This window comes from Thalassophryne amazonica, chromosome 5, assembly GCF_902500255.1.
Source record: "Thalassophryne amazonica chromosome 5, fThaAma1.1, whole genome shotgun sequence".
In the NCBI taxonomy this organism is placed as follows: domain Eukaryota; kingdom Metazoa; phylum Chordata; class Actinopteri; order Batrachoidiformes; family Batrachoididae; genus Thalassophryne; species Thalassophryne amazonica.
In genome coordinates, this window is record NC_047107.1 from 62,519,361 (window position 1) to 62,538,146 (window position 18,786).

The 18,786-nt window shown below is 40.9% G+C and overlaps 1 protein-coding gene across 1 annotated transcript in view; it reads left to right on the top strand.

The window, feature by feature from the left end:
• Positions 1-17,751, top strand: part of LOC117510628 (netrin receptor UNC5C-like) — a 962,031-nt gene extending 944,280 nt beyond the window's left edge. The window contains 2 exon segments of the mRNA XM_034170417.1: positions 2,032-2,210; positions 17,188-17,751. Coding sequence (XP_034026308.1) covers positions 2,032-2,210; positions 17,188-17,350 — 342 coding nt within the window. The 3' untranslated portion in view covers positions 17,351-17,751.
• The last annotated feature ends 1,035 nt before the right edge of the window (positions 17,752-18,786 follow it).

Consider the following 18,786-nt stretch of genomic DNA (forward strand, 5'->3'; position numbering starts at 1 on the left):
TGGTAACATTCTTTAACTGAAATTACACCCTCAGAAATCCACGCAACCCCACAGGAAGGATTTTTTTTTTTCGTGAAAGCAGGCTTGTTCTTTCTCCCTGTCAGTGCCAACCGGGGCTGCCCAATGTCAGGCCTGGGGGCCACATTTGGTCTGCACTCCCATTGTTCTGGCCCTCTATGGTAAATTCTGTGCAGATTTATAAATGACTGTTAAGCAGAGTGAACAGCAGTATATTTATTGTTTGGAACGTCTATTTTAGATTTAGCATCTTAATTTCCTCAAACTATCCATCCATTTTCAGTACCTACTTACTCCAGTTAAGGCTCACGGTGAAGCTGGAGCCTATCCCAGCAGTCACAGGGTGTGAGGCGAGTACACCCTGGACAGGACGGCAGTCTGTCACAGGGCCACATACAGACAAACAAACACATTCACACCCGCACGCACACCTACGGACAATTTAACGTTTCCAATTCATGTAACACGCATGTCTTTGGATGTGGGAGGAAGCCGGAGCAGTTGGAGAGAACCCACGCAAACATGAGGAGAACATGCAAACTCCACACAGAAAGGTCAGAAATGGGAATCGAACCCATAACCTTCTTGCTGTGATGCAACAGTGCTAACCGCTTAGGTTTTTGAAAATATAATACAGTAAATTATAAAGTAATTGAATTTATGTAACTCAGACAGCATCATCACTTTTGGCCCCATAGCCTCTAATCCAGATTCATTTGTGGTCCTTTGAAGGGAAGAGTTTGGGCCCTTTTGCTTTTGAAGTGACATGTAGCTTGAAATGTGCCTCTTTTTTTTCTTTTTTTTTTTTAATAACTACTCTGGTGCAGAGTGTAAATCAAGGGAATTTGTCCTGCAGTGGTGCTTAATGCTGCTTAATGTGAAACTTTCAGCTTTGCCTTCTGATAAATTATAAAAACCTCCTATTTTAGGCCAACCGTCATTGTGTGCAATTACACAGTAAAGTAGTGCCTTCTATGTGAGCAGTTTTTGTCACAAGATAAAATAGTTATAAATCTGCTTCAAGTGGGCCATACCTACTGTTACAGAATAATTACTGTGTTCACATGGGATATTTGACAAGTGTAAGTGGTAATTATAGCTGAATAGCGAAAGTAATATTCATGGAGTATCTTTGTGTGTGCATTAAATAAAATCCTGTCAAGCTGGGACTACAATGGAAAGTAAAACAGGCTTAAAACATTTATTATTTCAACAGAGAATAGAGATGTCCCTTTATATCAGCTGCTCGATCTCCAGCAGCTGATGGCTTTCTGCTGTAAATGGAGGCTAAGTAGATGTAGTAAACCGTAATCATTTACGTCAACAGTGGCAGTTGTTGTTTCCCGCTGCCAAGTCACATTCATTAGATTGCTGCATCCTTGCAACCCAGGAGTGGCAGATTAATGGGATGAACGTTTAGAGAAAGATGGCGATCGACTCTACACCCCCATTTATTTTAGAATTTTTTTCAGTTTAATAAGCTGAATCTCTACACCACCAGACCTCTCAACCAACCAAGGAGGGCTGATAACGAGCATGAACTTCATTCAACCAGTAGTCGGCAGCAAATGTCCATCAAGATTTACAGTAAACACTTTGAACATTTTCTTTTCAGAAATCTACAGTGTGATCACTTTCAGCATAATTAGATTATGTCGTACATCACAGCAATGATTGCAGAGGGTAAGATTTAAACCATGTTGCATTTATGTTGTGATTTGGTGCCATATCAATAAATTTAATTGAAATTGAATTTACTTTTATCAAACAAATACAAAGCCAATCCACCAAATATTTTGAATATGTTGGCAAAAGATCTTAAAAATTCTGTTTTATTGCTGTAAAACAGTGGGCAGCGCCATGGTACAAGTGATATCATGGATTTTATATCACATCATCATTTCTGAGATGTAGCTACAGATGGACATTCAAGTGCTTGTGTCGTCCCCCCATGCGATAATTCAATCATTTGGAAAATAAACATATCTGATGATGTTTCATCTTTATTTCCAGGAACTTCAGTGTATAGACACGTCCCTGATGGATCCAGCCAGTAGTATTACGACCTTAGTGGGGCCCAATGCCTTCCGCATTCCCCTGTCCATTAGACAGAAGCTGTGTGGCAGTCTGGATTCTCCGCAGACTAGAGGCAACGACTGGAGGATGCTCGCCCACAAACTCAACCTTGACAGGTGAAGAGGGCACACACATTTTATCATGTCTTCCTGAAAAGCATACTCAACCAAAAACATAAATACAGCTTTCATTTTTGCCCCCATTTTTCATGAGTTGAAGCAAAAAGTCTAAAACTTTTGTTTACGTCAAATCTTATTCACAAATGTCGGAAAATTTATTTGGGAGCACTTCACCTCAATTTGGTAATAAATAAAACCATATATCACCTTTGCAACGCAGGCACCAGCACCTCAGGTGATTTTCATCTGCTCAAAGTGATATTAATCAGTTAAATCACCTGGTGGAGTCAATGGCTGCAAAGAAAACCCCTGGGCTTGGTGACAGCTCAGGAACACCATGAGTTGTGCATGTGTTCATCCATGTAGAACTGGGGTTGATTCAGAAAGGGCCTCCACCCGTATCCAGTCCCAATGTGGATATCTCCTAGGTCAATTATGGTGACCCCCAGCAATAACACACAGCTGAATGAAACTTAAACTTCAACTGACTTGTTCCAGACATTAATCATCTCAAGACACTCGTCTCAGAAATGTACCTGGTAAAAATCTGATTACTGCTTTCTCAGTTATTTTACACAAAGTCAGACAGACGCACAATCAATAACAAGACCCTGTTATACGGCTGGTGTGCAGGGTGAAAATTTGATTTGAATGGTGTACTGGAACAAATTGAACTCCGTGACTCCCAGGAAAGGCAAAAAGATGTTTTGTGATCTGGAAAGTGGAAATGTAAAGTAACTTTATGTAATGTGCTTTATGTAATGTAATATGCTTCTTTGTTTTGGCTCAAACTGACTGGTATCATCTTTGAATGAGAGAAAACTGAAAAGAAATGATTGGAGATGTCATTGCACAATGATCCATTATTAAGCCATATATATAGTATCGTAATCATGATGTAGCAAGTTGATTTGTAGGCAGAAACTATGATGGTTTGTTCCTTATCTTGAGCAGATTCAAAGTTTCTGGTATTATCATCATCATCATCATCATGCCACAGTGGAAATATGACCATAGTATGGCTCACGTTTTCTCAGGTAATAAGTGCCATATTAAGCCGAAAATAAATAAATCTTAAACTTATGATCTTTTATTGTGGAGAAATTACAAAGGACGCTCAGTGAATAGTTAAATACACGTTTTGTATTATAAAATGTCTATCCTCAGTTTAAATATGTTTCACTATTTTCAGCAAGTATCCCTGAGTTTTGAGCATAATGTAATTACTACCGCGTTGCCCGTGGGGATTCACAGGCTCAGGTCAGATCAGGTAGTATTTATAAAACATGTAGCTGACATTTTTCACAGGTGGTAATAAATTATGCAAAGTTTCTATAATGAGTTGGAATGGCGTGTGAGTCCAAAATGTTTTTAGAACCTTAGACCTCAACAGTTTTTAGAAGAACTCAGCCCTTTTATTTCCTGTTAAGTATTTTTTTCTCATCATATACACATTATTATTATTATTATTATTATTATTATTATTATTATTTTACTTATATTTTGTCCATTTGATTTTTAAAAGGAAATAAGTGTTTTCACTTTCTTGTGTCCTACATGTATTTTTAGCGTACAGGTGAGCCTCATTAACTCACACATGCATAAGTCACTATTTGGCTTTACTAGCGGTCAATTTGTGGACCCTGAAAATTTAGACTACTGTACAAAAGTCAATTTTGATTTGACTATTTTTGGGAGAGGCAGACATGAGCCTCAGGTGCATGGGACGGGTGCATGTATAAATTAAGGCCCAATCTGAACCGGCGGGAAGGATCTAAAGCGGAAGGTCACATCCAAAAACTTCGAATCATCCAGAATCGTCCGCATTGAAGAAGCCCTCATCATTGAAGCGCAGCAGCTCAAGGTGGAAGAAAACCATCCCAATTCCACTCCAAATGAAGATAACATTAGCATCCAAGAAGGAATCCCACTTCAAATGGTCAAAACTGTTGTAATATGGCAACGTAAGGTGATTGTAAGTTTTTTGTCAACCTTACTAAGTTGCAGTTTCAGATAACTCATGGTCTGATTTTGTGGACCTCGACTTGCATGAGTTAATGAGGTTTACCTGTATGTACAGATTATATTATGTACTTACATTGAACTTACTAAATAAAATCACACACGCATGCATGCTTTTAATATGTAGACGATTTACCACGCCCTGTTGGAATTGTGTGTGAATGTAATTATCAACATCCATTTTTAGCTAATATCCATAGTTTCTCCAAAAATATTAGTCTTGTCAACATTCCATTTTGGCGCCATTCATCCTTGACCCAAAATACATAAGCATACCAAACAGCAAATGTCAGCTCACCGCAGTTTGTGTGTGATCAGTTGCACACACGCTCTGCACAGCTTTTCACCTTTTCTGCACTCTTACACAAGCAGGTGCTTTCATTTTTACACACCCACAAACCAAGACAGTAGCAGAAGACATCAAAAGCACACTTTTCACTCATGGCAATGGCAACATGACACTTAACTAAACTGACTAAATCAATTGAACTTGCAAAAGCACAATAAATCATAACAACACAGTTAAACTAACATGAACCACAATAGCAACATTTAATACCCCAAAACTCCCATGGTGTATTGCAGCACATCCTCTATTGTTCACTTTTGTTAGCTAATATCGCTAATGTCTCCAAAACTATTAGTCCTATCAACTATCTGTTTTTGCAGCATTCATTCTTGACCCAAAATACATAAGCATACCAATTTATTTTATTTATATAGCACCAAATCACAACAAAGTTTCCTCAAGGTGCTTTACACAAGTAAGGTCTAACCTCACCAACCCCTAGAGCAAGCACACAGGCGACAGTGGTAAGGAAAACCTCCCTCTGATGATTTGAGGAAGAAACCTCAAGCAGACCAGACTCAAAGGGGTGACCCTCTGCTTGAGCCATGTTACCGACACAATTGACAGTACGAATATACAGGAAATTTGGGGAAACTTTGCTGGTGCATAGGATGGGAGGCCTGCAGAAGAAGACACCCACTCCCATCTCTGGATAGAGCCGCATCTTAAACAGAGAGAAAAAAAAAACAGAATCAGGCAGCAGAAAGACAACAAATACAATATAATTTGTCAGCATTAAGCAACAAGAAAAACAGAAGAAATGCTAAGGTGATCACCGCCCACTAACCCTAAGCTTCACTAAAAGACACAGAATTTATATAAAGTTGAGGCCGCGGCCCGCTCTGTTTCCTAATGAAATTAATTTAAAAGAGTAAAAAGCATAGTAACATAGGGAAAATAAGTGTGTCTTTAGTCTGGACTTGAAAGTCTCTACAGAATCTGACTGTTTTATTGACACAGGGAGATCATTCCACAGAACAGGGCATGATAAGAGAAAGCTCTGTGACCCACAGACTTTTTATTCACCCTAGGGACACAAAGTAGTCCTGCACCCTGAGAACGCAGAGCCTGGGCTGGTACGTAGGGTTTAATTAGGTCAGCTAAGTAGGAAGGTGCTTATCCGTGAATAATTTTAAAGGTTAGAAATAGAACCTTAAAATCTGATCTCACAGACACTGGAAGCTAGTGAAGAGAAGCCAGAAGGTGTGTAATGTGGTCAAACTTTCTGCTTCCTGTCAAAAGTCTGGCAGCAGCATTTTGAACCAATTGGAGACCCTTAATGCTGGACTGCGGTAAACTAGAAAATAGAACCAAATAGCAAAAGTCAGTTCTCCCCAGTTTCTCCATGATCAAAGCCATACAGATGCACACATGCATGCACACAGAGGCCACTTGGTCATTATAATATAGACGAAGTCTCCTACACTTAAACGAGACAAAATGGTGCCATTTGCAGATGCAATTTTCATCCTTGGCATCTCTGTCCTGACACATCTCACTGATTCTGTCCAAAGGTTTATTTACTGTAGCTGCTGAAGCAGAGGTGGGTTTGGAAAAGATAATTATGCAGTAAGTGCAGCTCTCTCTCCCAATAGCCATGTTTTCCCAGGTGCTTTTTTAAAAAAAATGGAAAAAAAGTTTAATTTTAATTTTCTTTCACAAGTTAATTTCCACATTATGTTTAATAAAAGGTTGGCTTCTTGGTTCACATTTACATGAACTGTGCCCACTGTCACCCACTTCATTCACACAACTGGGAAGTTTTTTAAAGGACAGTGCAAATTGCAGACTTTGCAAATTACAGACATCCATTAGCACTATGTGCTCTACACACAAAGTGAGGCTCAGATCTCAGTTGCAGGACACTTCATATCACACATGCCATGCAAAGACTGAAAGCCACAACGTTATGAAAATAATTTTATTACATGATTTAGAGACAGGCAGGGGAAATGTGGAAGAAAAAAGCAGAGGACGTGTCAACAGTTAACTGTCACAGGATTAAGAGAGAAACAAAAAGTCTGATGGGTTTGTTGCTGTGACGCCACTCTGAACTTCACACGGTTGTATATGCTTCTTTTATTTCTGTTTAGCACTCTTCTGGTTATTAATTGTATCTACTCTGAACGTTATTTAACAACAGTCCTGTTGTGAATCGCTAGCAGTTAGCATTCGCTAGTGGTTAGTATTCGCTAGCGATTAGCTTTTGCTAGCTAGGTTGACACCTCCCCTCTCTGTTGTTACTTTTTATAGCTGTTTCTTTTCTACCCGTTTAATACTTCTGTTCATTTTTCAGTTGAACTGCTGTGAATTTTAAGTAATTTTTACTCGTGATGATACTAGTGATACTCGTGTTACTAGTGATAGGGGATTCTGTCACCCGCAAAGTCAGGTTACAGATGTCGGCTGACGTTAAATGTATTCCTGGGGCCAGAGCTCCCGACATTGCATCTCATCATAGGGTGCTGACACTGCTGAAGGGAAGACAGACGAAGGAACATGACATGAGATATAGTCACATAGTTATTCACGTTGGCACCAATGATATCAGGATGAAGCACTCAGAGGTCACAAAAATGGACATAGAGAGGACTTGTGACCTTGCCAGAAAGATGTGTCAGCATCGATTAATAGTCTCTGGTCCCCTCCCCTCCCGGGGTACTGATGAGGCGTTTCGAAGGCTGACATCATTAAATAGGTGGCTGGCACAGTTTTGTTGACAGCAAGGCTTTAGCTTTATTGATAACTGGCCTTTGTTCTGGGGCCACCATGGCTTGCTGATGCCGAACGGCCTCCACCCTACTGGGGAAGGCGCCGCCATCTTGTCTGCAAACATAGATAGAGCTCTACAGGGAGGGTAACATTAGGAATCTACAGCAGGCCACGGAGCAGGTGATTAGAGAGCCTGCAAGGCTTATGACAAATGTGGCTGTGGAAACCATTAGCTTAGCGGGAAATTTAGTGCAGAAAATCCACTTTGGTGATAGTGCAGTTTATTTGCCAGGGAGGGAATTTCAACAAGTTGAGACTGTGGCCTGCTTCCGTAGTCGTGTCCATAAAAATCATAGAGGGATATGCTTTCCAAACTTAATACCCATTACTATATTGAATGATGTTGAAATTGAGGATGGCCCCGTGGTTGTTCCAGCAATAGCAAAGATTTCGTGTCTGCTACCTACAACGAGCGTGGAATGTCTTAAACCCAAACCTACTTCTAGGCATCTTATATATGCTACTCTGGAACCACCCCTAAACCCAAACAGTTCAACTGTTAACCCCACTGAGGTCCTTAGACTGGGTCTCATTAACATAAGATCACTGTCCTCAAAATCATTGTTGATCAATGATCTAATTATTGATCATCACTTAGATGATTGGGCTATGTGAAACCTGGCTTAAACCTACAGCTGTCCTCCCCTTAAATGAGGCCTGCCCACCAGCATATACATTTAGTCACGTCCCTCGTGATGCGAAGCAAGGCGGGGATGTTGATCTTATTTATAAATCTAGGTTTAGCTTATTAGCTGTTGGGGGTTACAAATATCACTCATTTGAGCATCTGATTCTCCGCTCTGCTCAGGATATTACACATTGCCAAGGTCAGAAGAATAAAATCAGTCGTATTACTTTTTCACTGTATATAGGCCTCCTGGCCCATATTCTGAATTCTTAGATGAATTTGGTGCGTTCATCTCTAACTTGTCAACTAGTGTAGATAACATTCTGATCATTGGTGACTTTAACATTCATATAAATAAGCCTTCTGATCCCCTCTGCAAATCCCCTATGGAAATTATGGATGCATTAGGATTTCGGCAATGCATTCGGGATTCGACGCACATTAGTGGAAATACCCTGGATCTGGTTCTCGCATGTGGTATTGCTGTCACGAATATTGACATCATACCTCTTACATCAGTGGTGTCTGATACTTACTTATTAAGTTTACAGTTTCACTGCCGTGTTTAGTGGAACAACAACCTTATATATCTTTACGGCGATGCATCAACTCCTCAACTAAGACTGAACTCGAAGCTAGACTGCCTGATGTCTTAGCTTCACATTTGACAAATACCCAGTCAGTAGACAGATTTGTGGATAGTTTAAACTCAGTGCTCAAAACTACACTCGACATGATTGCACCACCTGTGTTAAAACCGCGCTCCCCCAAATCACAGTCACCTTGGTTCAATGATTATCTGCGTGACCTCAAGCATAAAGCAAGAGGTCTAGAACGGAAATGGCGTCATTCACAATTAGAAGTATTTCACCTTGCGTGGCATGATGCTATCTTAGACTATAAGCATGCATTATTGGCTACAAAGCGGACTTACTACTCTGATTTGATCAAGAAAAACAAGCATAACTCAAAGTTCTTGTTCGACACGGTGTCAACACTTTTGCATGGACAACCACCTGTAGTTCGCTCTCCTTTTACAGCACAAGATTTCCTGGATTACTTTGGGAAAAAAATAGAAGACATCAGGTTAAACATATCCCGGCATGCCTTAATCCAGCCACTACACCCTGCTATTGATGTGGGCGCCACTACTGAGGTATTACCTAGATTTGCAGAATTTGACAGTATCTCACTAGGCATGCTGACAAAACTCGTAATGTCAACAAAAAGCACAACCTATTTATTTGATCCTATACCAACAAAACTGTTTAAGGACCTGTGGCCCACTCTTGAACCGACTGTGCTGGAAATGATTAATCTTTCTTTAACTTCTGGATCTGTTCCTAAATGTTTCAAATCTGCAGTGATTAAACCATTACTTAAGAAACCTAATCTTGACCCTAGTGTATTGACAAACTATCGGCCGATATCAAATCTATCATTTTTCTCTAAAATTCTGGAAAAAAGTGGTGTCATGGCAGGTCGTAGACTATCTTACTGAGAATAATCTCTTTTAGCTACTGCAGTCTGCTTTTAGAAAATATCATTCCACAGAGACAGCTCTCACTAAAGTGGTGAATGATCTTCTGCTTACAATGGATTCGGACATCACTACGGTTCTGTTGCTGTTAGATCTCAGTGCTGCATTTGATACAGTGGATCATCATATTCTACTTGATAGGCTGGAAAATCATTTTGGGATTACTGGGAGTGCCCTTGCATGGCTGACGTCATACTTGACCAGTCGTTCTCACTGTGTTTTGTACAGTAACACTACCTCTAACCTTAGTGACATGAATTTGGGGTTCCAGAGGGGTCTGTCTTAGGCCCCCTGCTTTTCTCCCTTTATATAGCACCCCTTGGGCACATATTGCGGCATTTGGAATTACCTTTCACTGCTATGCAGATGATACTGTTGTGAAAGTGTAGGAACACGGACCCACAACAGGGGGCGTAAAAGAACGGGCAATGGATAAGCCAAACAGTAACAATTTAATGTTGTAAATTGTGCACAACGGAATACAGACAACAACCAGTTTGGAACTACAGTCAGTTACACGTTGGGTGACGTGTGGGCAGGCTTGAGGATAGGAGACGCCCGTCCAGAACCGAGCCGGATCCCACACGGCCCTCACCGCCAACGGATCTGAAGAACACCGGAGCCGCCAAGTCCTGGGTCCCCAGGTGGTCACCGTTTCCAGCTGTCTGACCTGGCACTGCTGGCAGAGAACAGAAACAGCACAGGTGAGTGTGAGTACGCACACTCAGTAATCCCACAGTCTGTGTTCTTTTGGGAGGGAGCACCTCCACCTCCAGTCACACACTCGTGCAGCTCCTGTCTAACCACTTATCTGGTTGGGGTGTGAAGCGAAGCCGTCGCTGATCACACCAAACGCCAGTCCCACAGATAAGGCAACACCCACAGGAAAACGGCTGCAAAGAAGTTCAGACTATAAGTCAGTGTTAAGTTCAGACACAGCAGAGAATATTACCTCCAAGGTAGCTGATTTCTCGGCGAGGAGGTGAAGTTGCAGTCCGGCCTTTATGGTGATGGTGATGAGTTGAATGAGTGACAGCTGGTGCTGATGATGAGTGACAGCTGTCACTCCCAGTGGCTCCGGCGCCCTCTCGTGCTTGAAGCCCGCACTCCAAGCAGGGCGCCATCTGGTGGTGGTGGGCCAGCAGTACCTCCTCTTCAGTGGCCCACACAACAGATACTCAGTTATACATGCCAATAACTGCTGGTAATCTCGTTCACATAAAATCCTTTGAAGATTGCCTTGCAGTAGTGAGAAGCTGGATGTCTAGAAACTTCCTACTTTTAAACTCTGATAAGACTGAAATGATGGTTCTTGGTCCAGTGAGACATCGGCATCAATTTGACCAGTTAATGCTCAGCCTCGGCTCGTGTGTCATACATCACACTGACAAAGTGAGGAACCTTGGGGTAATTTTTGATCCTTCGTTGTGCTTTGGCCTCCACATTAGAAATATTACTAGGACTGCTTTCTTCCACCTGCGAAATATAGCAAAGATTTGTCCCATCCTGTCTATGGCTGATGCTGAGACCCTAATCCATGCATTTATATCTTCTAGACTGGACTACTGCAATGTTCTATTTTCTGGTTTACCACAGTCTAGCATTAGGGGTCTCCAATTGGTTCAAAATGCTGCAGCCAGACTTTTGACACGAAGCAGAAAGTTCGACCACATTACACCCATTTTGCATCTCTTCACTGGTTTCCTGTCCCAGTGAGATCAGATTTTAAGGTTCTGCTACTAACCTATAAAATTATTCATGGACTGGCACCCTCCTACCTAGCTGACCTAATTAAACCTCACGTACCGGCTCAGGCTTTACGTTCTCAGGGTGCAGGACTACTTTGTGTCCCTAAGGTAATAAGAAGTCTGCGGGTCACAGAGTTTTCTCTTATCGTTCCCCTGTTCTGTGGAATGATCTCCCTGCATCAATAAAACAGTCAGATTCTGTGGAGACTTTCAAGTACAGACTTAAGACGCACTTATTTTCCCTTTCATATGGCTAGCATACTGGTACAGTTTTGTTTTACGCTTTTTACTCTTTTAATTCATTTTATTAGTAATTGGAGAAGGCTGCGGCCTCAACTTTACCAAAATTCTGGGTCTTTTAGTGAAGTTTAGGGCTAGTGGCTGGTGATCACCTTAGTATTTCTCTGTTTTTCTTGTTGTTTAATGCTGACAAATTATACAGTATTTCTTGTCTTTCTGATGCCTGATTCTGTTTTTACTCTCTGTTTAAGGTGCAGCTCCATCCAGAGATGGGAGTTGTGTTCGTGTTGGCGACCCTCCTGTCTTGTGCGCCAATTGCATTTCTTGTATATTCGTCCGTGAATTGTTCTGTGACTTGTTCTGTAATTTATGTTTTGTAGCATGGCCCAAGCAGAGGGTCACCCCTTTGAGTCTGGTCTGCTTGAGGTTTCTTCCTCAGAGGGAGTTTTTCCTTACCACTGTTGCTCTGGGGGTTGGTAAGGTTAGACTTTACCTGTGTGAAGCGCTTTGAGGCAACTCTGTTGTGATTTGGCGCTATATAAATGAAAATAAATTGAAATTGATGGCTTTTAAATTTTGAGATCTTGCTTTGAGGATTTGCCACAGATTGAACCACTCCAGTGACTGCATACACAACAGCATTTGGATTTATACAGTCACATAAAAAAATCATTCTGTCCTGAGACTTGTGTGCACATTTTTGTTCAGACAAGTCTTTTTTCTGACACATTTTAAAATTGTACATACACATACACAGTTACAGTCCAATCAAAAGAACACCACCAAAATTCATTCATGCATTCATTCATTCATTTTCTGCATCTTATCCAGGTCTGGGTTGTTTTGACAGTTGACCAAGCAGCTCATCCCACACTTCCCTACACTCAGTGAAGTCCTCTAACTCTTCCTAGAGGATCCCAAGGTGTTCCCAAGCCACATGGGAAATATCTCTCTCCAGTGTGTCCTGGGTCTTCCTTGGGGTGTCCTCCCAGTTGGACATGCTTGGAAGTCCTTCCTAGAGAGACAACCAGAGGTATCCTCACGAGATGCCCAAACCATCGCAACTGGCTCCTTTTGATGTGAAGAACCAGTTTCTGTACTCCGAGTCCCTCCTGAATATTCAAGCTTCTCACCCTGTCCAGGAGTTGAACCCCAGATACTCGATGAAGGAATCTTTTCTGCCGCTTGTTCTTTCAGTTGTTTCCCACAGTTCATGAGGTACCCAGGGTTTGGGTAAGGTAAATCTTACCCAGACCCTGGGTACGCACAATGGCAACAGTGGTCAGGAAAAACTCCCTCAGGTGTTTTTTTTTTGTTTTTTTTTGGTTTGAAGCAGACCAGATTCAGTGCGTACAATCCCATCTGCTTTGGCTATACTACCACAAACAATATAACAAATAACAAAGCATAACAAAGAAATGTCAAACATGCAACGATAGAAGTGTTCCAGCTCAGCAATCCATATGAAACATATGAAGGCCAGTATTTGCAGTGGTGGGCACAGTTCCGATAATCTGATAACCAATAATTATCAAAGATAATGTTTTCATTATCAGATTATCTTTTCAGATAACTTTGAAAACGATTATCGGACTAATTATCTTCCGATAAATTTTTGTCCGATAATTTTTAGACTGTTAACACGGTAAACAAAGCTGAACAGCTATAAACTCTTATAAAAGTTAAAATCAATTGAGCACCTACCTGTTAAATGTTTTATTGCAGATGTGTAGTTCTACCCTTTGCAAAAAAAAGGAGAGCTGCTTCCAGAAGAAACCGCTCTATCCTCTGCAGGCAAAGGAGAACTGGTCACCCAAAAAAAAGAAAAAAAAAAAAACTAATTTCTTTTAACCCCATACTGATATGATGGCAATATCACCCGAGTCATCCAGAGGCATACATTTTTAACTTATGGTTCAAATTTTAACCAAACTTATTTCAGACAAGTTATTTCAATTAATGTTACGTCTGAAGTTTTATAAAGTGAAAATATCAGATATATGTTTTAGTTTTAAAGTAATGCTCTAATTTTTAAGGTTTTAGTGTGGACATGCTGTGTCTAGGTGCATTATGGGTATAGGATAATCTCAGTACGTTCACGACATGAAAAATGCATTTGAGACACTCTGATCAGACTCCACAGATAACAGCATTAAACTCTAGTGCGTAAAACTCTTGTGAATATATTCTCTGGGTTTATAGACGTTATTGTGTTTGCGTTTATTCAATTCCACGCATCTTAAATGTAGCAGAGTAGCAGCAGACACAGATTATCTGGAATTTTGTTTTGGCAAGTCTCTACTGCCATCTACTGGCCAGTAGTGTTCATGGCAGTATTCAAACTGAAGCTGGGCTGATATTTTCAATTACTGTACTCGGTTCCAGCTCAAACTGTACCACAGAACTGCACGGTGTAAAAGTTCAGAGATTTATGTTCTCATACACATTGTATGTTCAAAAACCACACGTCTGACTCGTATTTCCAGAAGCAAAACGTAAACATAAGCTTTTTTTTCAAACTTAATTTACAAAAACTCCCGATGGGAGACATCAAAGTTTATAAAAAACAAAACAAAAAAACATTACAAGACAGGTCTGCGGTGTTTGCACAGGCACAGTGCGAGAGGTGGTCGTGAGATGTTAAACACAACTTGTTACTCCATGTATACTAAACGATGCAGGACGCGTGATTAACCTGAAACTCAGTACGATCCAAAAAATTCTCGCACCAATGAAAAATCAACTGAAAAAGGGCCAAAACTCGAACTGACACCAGTAGATCATGGCAGTGTTCTATTTATTTTGACACCGGTTATATCAGACGGTTAGCTAATTACAATTTGGCTTTTTGTTTTTGTTTTTTTGAAAATGCCTGTTTTTACAAATAAAAAAATGGAACATTTTACAAAAGCACATTTATCTGGAAACACCAACACACGACACACCTCACATTAATGTGTTGGTTTACATAATGAATGTCTCAACCAATCAGTGTTTAGCAGAGGCACATTTTACCCAGAATCCTTTGCAATCTGTCTGTTTGTTACAAAACTTCAGAATTAGTGCATTATACAACATTAAAAGATATATGTTATATTTTAACTTTGTACAAATGACAGAATTGACATTAATGGAGTTATTCTATCAGTATTCATTTTATTTATACACCAAACCATAACTAAGCATTGCTTTATTTTCCAAGACCTCCGCCTGATGGCAGCATTATGATTGAGTAGGGTTGAGTTTTGTGGCTCTTCTCAGCTTGCATCTGTGCTGGAAGCCATGTAGTAAACAGGAAATTTCAGCAGGGGGCAACATGTTCACAGACAGAAGTGCTGACATATTGTTTGGGTCTGTTGTAGCTTTTCATGCTTTCAGAAGCGATCGTGGTGTTAAAACTCAAAATCAGCTTGTTAGTAGTTGCAAGTGTACCAGAGACAATACTGGAAGTTATCGGTTATCTGTAACTTCCGATATATTTTTGGGTGGTTTATCGTTTTATCTTTGGGTGATTCTTTAACTACGGGCACTATTGGCCTTGTAAATGTAATTTCCACCACACCATTGCCTTACAATATAAAGCGCCTTGGGGCAACTGTTTTTTGTGATTTGGCGCTATATACATGTGCTCTGATGTCACTGTTTATCTCCATAGAAACTACCCAAACAATCTTTCATACAAACTATTTAAAGGGACATTACAGTGTTGTGGTGGAAATTATGGCAATAGTGTGGGACAACTACATTTTGTTTAAAAAAAAAAATCACAACAGTTGTATGACATTGAATACCCCAATTATGTTTGATTATTTTACTGATATTTTATTCAGAGATATTTTAAAACATTAGAAAAAACATTTCTTTACCATTCATTTTTATCATTGAAGATCAAAAGTCTGGGTGTGGGACAAGCACAAAACGGCAATATTTGCATATAATGATGCTGAAAAAAGGTGAAAAAGTCATCATAGACTACTAGAACAAATTTCTTAACACACTTTCATTGTAAAATAACCATAAAAGTGTGAAATTTCCCCTTTTTTCTGTTTTTCATACAATATGATCAAAGGACATAATAAGTGCCCGTAGTCTAAGAATCATCCCTTTATCAAAGATAACTTTTCAGTTATCTGATTAATTGTTATCAAAGTTAATTTTTTGGTTATCTGTGCCCACCACTGAGTATTTGTAACAACCTTATGGCTCAAAAAAAAAAAAATCTAAATGGTGAAGAGCCATCACCAATCATCAGGACTGACTTGCTCCAGTATCTCTTGGAGAATTCAGGCATCATCAGCACATTCCGATCTTCCAAGCAGCCTCTGAACGTCACATCGTCACCCGGGTCATGCCTCAGGCAAGTCAGGACCCCATAAGACTTGATTGGCAACATGGCAATGTGAGGTATCCAGGATACCTAGGAAGCCCTGGCCTCACAGCAGTTAATTCCATCATCAGCTCCATCATCAGCTCCACCTCAGACAGTGACCAGCAGGAATCAGCCAGCTGGAATAAACAGCTCACAGTAAATTTTCTGGTTATTGATGGATTTCTTTCTTTTTAGGCAAATTAATATTTTCTTCCAGACACGTTTATGACACCATGGTGCATTTTGACCTACGACAGGCTGTCCTACAAATTTCATGCTATCTGTTCATTTAATTACATGGTCGATCTTGACCTTTATAATCAGACGTGACTAAATGCAGAGACCCAGGCCAAGACCTTGAATTGTGAAGCCTTTTGTGACATACAGCAGTGAATGTACTACTACAGAGAGGAGAAGATCTTACATCTGACAATTCAAAACCATAAAATGTCAAAACTTCAGGCCAGCAATCCATCAGATGGAGAGCATGTTTCGGGCCTTTGCATGATTGATTTGAATTAGAGCTGAATGATTTAAAAGTTGAATAGTTTTTTTTAAATAGTAAAAATACCGGCTCATTAGGAAACAACACTGTCAAATGTAACATAGAAATTTATCATTTTTCAATTGAAAAAATAAAATACAACTATATCTATCTGTCGATCTGTCTGTCTGTCTGTCTGTCTGTCTGTCTATTTATCTATCTATCTATCTGCCTGTCCTGCCTGTCTGTCTGTCTGTCTATCTATCTATCTATCTGCCTACCTACCTACCTACCTACCTATGCTTTATATACCAGAAGGGTGAGAACGCAACACCTGCACCTTACAAGGTTTGAGAAAAAGTCATGCAAATTCAGTTTTACCATAGCCAATGTATAGTTCCATGTGGCCCTCTCAGTAACAGAGCTAATTATATTTTCATGAGAATGCCATGCACAAACAATGACTGGATCGGTTAGTCCCAATAGGATGCCTTGAACGGAATCTTGATAACTTTGTTCACTCCCTAAGAGGTTGGGCACTCCATGCTTTGCACAACTCTTCCCACACCAGGTCGATGCTGGTTTTATGGCAGTTGCAGCGTATTTATGCCACTACACGGGAGCTCACTTTAGAGCTATATGACTTTTACTTACAGTATATTCCCCTTCACACCCCAATGCCACCAAAATGTCCCTAGGACCTAGACCTTCAACAGGTCTACCTACATGAAAGAAAATGGGGATTGTAGTTGCAAAAGTGAGTGAGCAGATATGGAACAAGACAAGACTATAAATTCCAACATTTACTCTCCCTGTTCTCAGGTACCTGAACTATTTTGCCACCAAGTCCAGTCCAACTGGAGTGATCCTGGATCTGTGGGAGGCTCAGCACTTCCCTGACGGAGACCTCAATGAGCTGGCTGCCGTACTGGAAGAGATGGGTCGTCATGATGGCAACTTCACCTCCATGACAACAGAACACTGACGGAGCAATGTGGTTACCTTGACAACGACAGAAATTGGAGATGATTACATGCAAATTCTCTATGGTTGATACTGCTGCAGGGGTAATGAACAAATTGGATGTGAGGAAAAGAAAAGTTGTCATCATGGCGATTGAGCACTGGATAACATCATGGTAATCAGCCAGCATGGTAACAGACTGAACAAGGATGACGGTGCTCTGACTGTGTGTGCTTATGTGAGAAGCTACAGCGTCACGCGTCTTGTCACACATACCGTCTATCAGGAACTAAAGAATCCACACCTGAAATAAAAAAGCTCTCATCTGGTGATACAAGTTGTTGTGCTGTTACTTTACAGCTCAGAGAGAAGAAAAAGGGAGCAGTGGAGGTCATGACCTTGCAGACCTCCGTAGGAGTGGAACAGAATCACAAAGACAGATGGTGACGGAGAAGTGGGAGGCGGTAAAGGAGAGTTAAAGAGAAGGTGCTGAAATGATGGAATGTCCATCAGGTGATCCTGTAAGAGCAGAATGGCAAAGGATATAAAGAGGAGATCTTCTCTTGTTAGCCTTGGCTGTACGTGTTTGTTGGTACAGTTTGTTGTTTTTATATCGTTTCCTATGGAACGCTCTATGTACTCTGCTGTCCATATGTGTGGATCATTTCCAGCTAACAGTGACTGTCAATCAACGGCCCCAACCGGAAACAAGCTAAGGTCTGAGTCATATTTAAATTTAAAGGGGTCATCTTGTACAGACGTACGGACAGTGCAAATCTACAAAGTCAGATCTAGACGATACCCAGGGTATCATGGGTTGTTTTGTGCAGTTCACTGACACCTCCAGTGAAACACCTTAGATGGTAGTCATTCGCCATGTAGTGAATGTTTGATCTTGGTTGCCACAGTCACAGGCAGGGCTGGCTGCCACCCCCATTTTTAAAGATGCTGCAAAAATGGTGCATACACAGTTCAGCGTTTGCCACTGCTGGCATGGGAGGTTGAAACCACTTGGCTTCACTGTGGGATCACCGATAGTTTTGTGGTCCCAGTTGGAGCTAGTATCTGCCCATACCCTGCACCATTTGGCTTTAGCATCAAAGTTGTCCAGAGATCCCCAGGACAACCAGGCAGGCTTGTGAGATGTTGCATGGTTGGCAAGTTGTTGAGGTCATCATGGAATGGAAGATCAAGGTTGGCTTGGATGGCATTCATGTACTTCATCATCGTTTCCTTTCTGCATATGCTTGGGTGTTGTGTGTGTGTGTGTGTGTGGGGGGGGGGGGGGGGGCAATGTGAGAGAGGACTCGAAGCCATGCAGGAGGTCTTGATTTCAGTGCCCCTGTGAACCCACGTACCAGACTGTGTCGACTCATTTGACATGACAACTGTTGGCCCAGGTTGTTAAGCAGTACTCTGCTGTGGAGTAGACTAGGGCAGGACTTGCAGGATGAAGTG